Raw genomic sequence first — 3978 nt, forward strand, 5'->3', positions numbered from 1 at the left:
GATTGGATCGGTTACTTTTTGAGGTCAAACAACATCCAATCCGCACAAGTGCGGATTTTAGATTTTTCAATCCAATCCAATCCGCGCAAGTGCGGATATCCGCATTTTGCGGATTGGATTGGATTGGATCGTGCGGATTGGATTGGATCGGATACTTTGTGAACACCCCTATTAGACACTACTAATCTCATCTAGAGATTGCCTTTTACCAAATTCACTAATAAGGATCACGTTGTTTTTAATCTTTTTTAATGAGTACAATGCTGTTTTTATTCCAATCTTCACTTGGACTTAAGTAAGTAAATTGTTATTTAATAGTTTCCTTCAGAGGTAAAAGGGATGGATTGATTGTCATATACGGTTAAGTTCACATCAGTTCCAAAAGCACGATTTCTTTATGATATTCATATCTAACAATACCAAACACAGAAACAAAATGTAAAAAGGAAAAACAGAACCGTAAAGATTACGGTGTAAGGCTAAGCTTTCAAATCCAAAGCAGAGCAAATGCATTATCAGTTTCTTCACATTTCCCTCGAGCTCCCACCATATGTCTTGAAAGGTACAGTGTGCATCATTAGAACCTTTACAAATGATTTTAACTCTTGCACCAATCTTACAAGGTCAATTTTCTGATGAAGTGTTGATTAGACCTTTATACGAACCACGAATGAGCCTGTCCAATAATGTCACAAACATCATTTTGATATACATTTTCACAAAATCATCTGAAGATAGAGGGAACCATAATAAGATACACGTGGACACAATGTCTCTAATTAGTAAATAAACTCAACAAAGACAAGAACCATGATCATCAATACTAATTCAACAAGCAAATCCGCACTATTTCAGGAACAAAATCACACTATGATTAACAAACAATATTGAGGATAAAACTAGTGGTAAAACAAAATAGATAGAGGATGAGTAACTAGTTACTGGGGTTGGAAGAACAGGAAAATCTACTGGTTCGAAATCTGATAGTGATTGATTAAGTTGCAAAAAAGACATTAGCTGAATTCACAAATAAGCTTTAGGCGCTTAGACTTATAGAATTTAGTAAGCTACATGAAGTTCCATCTCAAAATTAATTGGCCAAGGAAGAGTAGCTCATGCATCTTATATATGCTATTATATTTTCACACATTAACAACGTGAGACTATTTTTAATATATCCTCCTCACATTTGGACTTGAAAAATAAGTATAGTGAACGACCTTTAAGAGACCATAGGGCCGTAAGTAACATTTGAAAAAATCTCACAAGGCCAAATCGAAAAATTTGTGGGTGTACATGTAGAAAAATTTGTGAATTTTTTAAACAGGTTAAAGACTCCAACATTAGAAACTAGCACACATTGTCGAAAGATGGAGACAGCAAAAGCATTTTAATTGCTTTGATACCACATTAGAATTTAGGATTAAGGTGCATGGAGTTCCATCTCAAAATAAATTGATAATGGGAGAAGTAACCCATACATTTTATATATGTTATTCTCTTTCCACACATTAATAATGTAGGACTTTTTCTAATATAGACTATTAGAGCAAGCTGAGTCCAGAAGCTTGTCTAGAATCTACGTAAGGGTTTGAAATAACAAGTCTAGGCTTATAAATTTAGCAACAATAGTTTATAGATATATCAACTCTACAGTGTGCAAATGTTTTATTTAGCTAATTAACATAACAAATAAATCACAGGAAACATAGAAACATAAAGCAAAAGACATTCAAACAATGGAGAACTCTATATCGTTGCATTCGAAGCCCTGCATAGTAGCTTTTAATGCACGAAACAAGAATATTAGCAACCTTGAGCCAATCAAATTAACAAGCAAACAAGAAAACCAGAAAACTTGTATAAACTGCTTATAAAAAGAACCAAAAAAGTATTAACAGCTACAAAGATCACAGGTGTAAGTACACTTCTATAAGGGTGTGTTTGAAAAGTCACTGTGTAATTCAAAATAATTGTAAGGCTTGGCGTGTTTGTTCAACCAAGTAATTACACCATAACTATGTCATTGGAGGTAATTGAGAAGTCTTAGTTACACTCTCCAGTACTTATGATCCCTACTGAAAATTGGGTGTAGTTATACAATATTATAATTTTTAGATCATTCATATTACTAAATTGTGTAAGTAGTAACTCATTTGCCAAACGTGATAATAAGAATTCATATGCAATTACTACTTAACATTTGTGTTTGGATGTTAAAAGTGTAATTACTCTCATGTGCAGTTATTATCCTAGTAATTACACTACCTTGTAATTCTTTCAAACGAACCCTAAAGAAAAATATTCCCATTTGACAACATAGTCAAAAGAAAAAAAAGATCACAGGTGCAAGTAACTCACAAGCTGGAAGATTGGTTATATCAGCAGATACAGCACAAGGAATTCCCAAGTTAGAAAGAGCTCCCCTTATGATTCCACACGGGAAATTGAGATGCATCCTTGTAACTTGTGTGCTCTTGTTCTCAGTCACAGCCTCAGGATTATTATGAGGTACATCTCCATTTTCGGAGGGCTCGATCGACATCCTAGAAAGCCAGCGAAACCGAGTATCTTGCAATACAAATGTACCCTAAAGACACAACAAACAAAGGTGCGTGATTCTATCAATTTAAGACATCTCTTATACTTGAAACTGTCCTCATTGATTCTGAAAAAAAAAATAATTAATAATTACCCTATGATTGGTCTTCAAGTTATCAATCTGTTTCTTAAAAAGTTCAGACCAGAAGTCCTTACAGATGAATTTGATAGCCTCTAGATGATCACCGAAGCGAGACCGATCCATGGTGTACCTAAAAAAGGTAACTTGAATTTGTATACAAATTGCATATAACCCAAAGACTCTTTCTTAACCATATTGCTATCCCTTTCTCCCGTTTTCCTATTAATTCTTGGAAACCAAACAGCTCCACTAAATTCTATAAAATGATTAATATGCAAACAATAGTTGTGGTTGGTATAGGGTCAATGAATAAAATTTCAGTTTTTTAGATCCAAATTCAGCTTCAAAAACCCTAAAGAAAAATTACCGTTCAGAGAGCTGAAGGCCGACCTGGTAACCAATGGCCTCGATACTATGGGCGGCGAGATCAGGCTTATTGGCGTAGAATCGGTTGGAGTAGGTTGAAACCATCTCCGTCAGTAGACTATCCACGCAGCTCTCTGAGACTTCTCTCCCCATTCTCTCTCTCCTCTACTCTGCTGTGTTTTCTCTTTCTAAAATGAAGAAGATGATCTGATCTGCTCTTTCCGGCCATGAGAAATGGGCTTTCTAGTTTAAGTCCAAAACCAATAGGAGATTGATGGGCCTTTTGCTTTGTAATAAAATAGGAGGAAATTACACTCTATACCCTTTTTATACTGTCTTCTTTTATTTTTACCCTCTTTTTTAAAGTCTATCATTTTTACCTCTTTTTTAAAACATTGTACCAATTTCGCCCTTGTCACTTCAAGATACTCTTCATGTGACTCTCTTATGTCAGGGTATTTTAGGTACAATACATATAAAAAAAAGGTATGTTTCAAATAAACATAAAATTAAGGGTAAATTTGATTAATTGATTAATAAAAGAGGCATTTTTTAACTTACCCCATAAAATATTGAGGAAACTATATTGTATACTCATTTTATTTTATTTGTTTTAATTTTTACTTTTAATTTTACATTTTTTAAGATATATTCACTTTTATAGATGATGTCCTTATTATACCGCTTAAGTTAATGTAAATTATGTTTTATACTTAAGTAGAGGGTAAGAGTATTGCTATACCCGAATTTCGGTAAGCACATCAGAGGAAGACACGTGTCGAGCTGGGAAGAACGAAGAACGACAAACGAAAAGTACACTTAGCATGGAAAAACTCGTTGGAAACATAATTCGCAGGGTATGTTTATAACTCGGCTGGCTGAATAGCCATCTGCGAGGCAGATTCGTACGAATTGCTAACTTATGTATT

General features: G+C 34.2%; 1 protein-coding gene across 1 annotated transcript; it reads right to left on the reverse strand.

Annotated features, from left to right (window-relative positions):
* Positions 1-318: 318 nt before the first annotated feature.
* On the reverse strand, positions 319-3309 carry LOC115720618 (uncharacterized). Its single transcript, XM_030649780.2, has 4 exons — positions 3051-3309; positions 2696-2813; positions 2362-2590; positions 319-676 (listed from the first exon to the last, which is right to left on the reverse strand). The coding sequence occupies exons 1-4, from the start codon at positions 3200-3202 to the stop codon at positions 648-650; spliced, it is 528 nt and encodes a 175-aa protein (XP_030505640.1). The 5' UTR covers positions 3203-3309; the 3' UTR covers positions 319-647.
* Between the last annotated feature and the right edge of the window lie 669 nt (positions 3310-3978).

The sequence above is a fragment of the Cannabis sativa genome, chromosome 2 (assembly GCF_029168945.1).
Source record: "Cannabis sativa cultivar Pink pepper isolate KNU-18-1 chromosome 2, ASM2916894v1, whole genome shotgun sequence".
Classification (NCBI taxonomy): Eukaryota; Viridiplantae; Streptophyta; class Magnoliopsida; order Rosales; family Cannabaceae; genus Cannabis; species Cannabis sativa.

Coding starts and splice junctions, on each gene's coding strand:
- LOC115720618 (XM_030649780.2), bottom strand. CDS start 3,202: ATGGGGAGAGAAGTCTCAGAGAGCTGCGTGGATAGTCTACTGACGGAG. Junction 2,814..3,050: donor GGCCTTCAGCTCTCTGAACG/GTAATTTTTCTT, acceptor TACCTTTTTTAG/GTACACCATGGATCGGTCTC. Junction 2,591..2,695: donor ACTTGAAGACCAATCATAGG/GTAATTATTAAT, acceptor TTGTGTCTTTAG/GGTACATTTGTATTGCAAGA.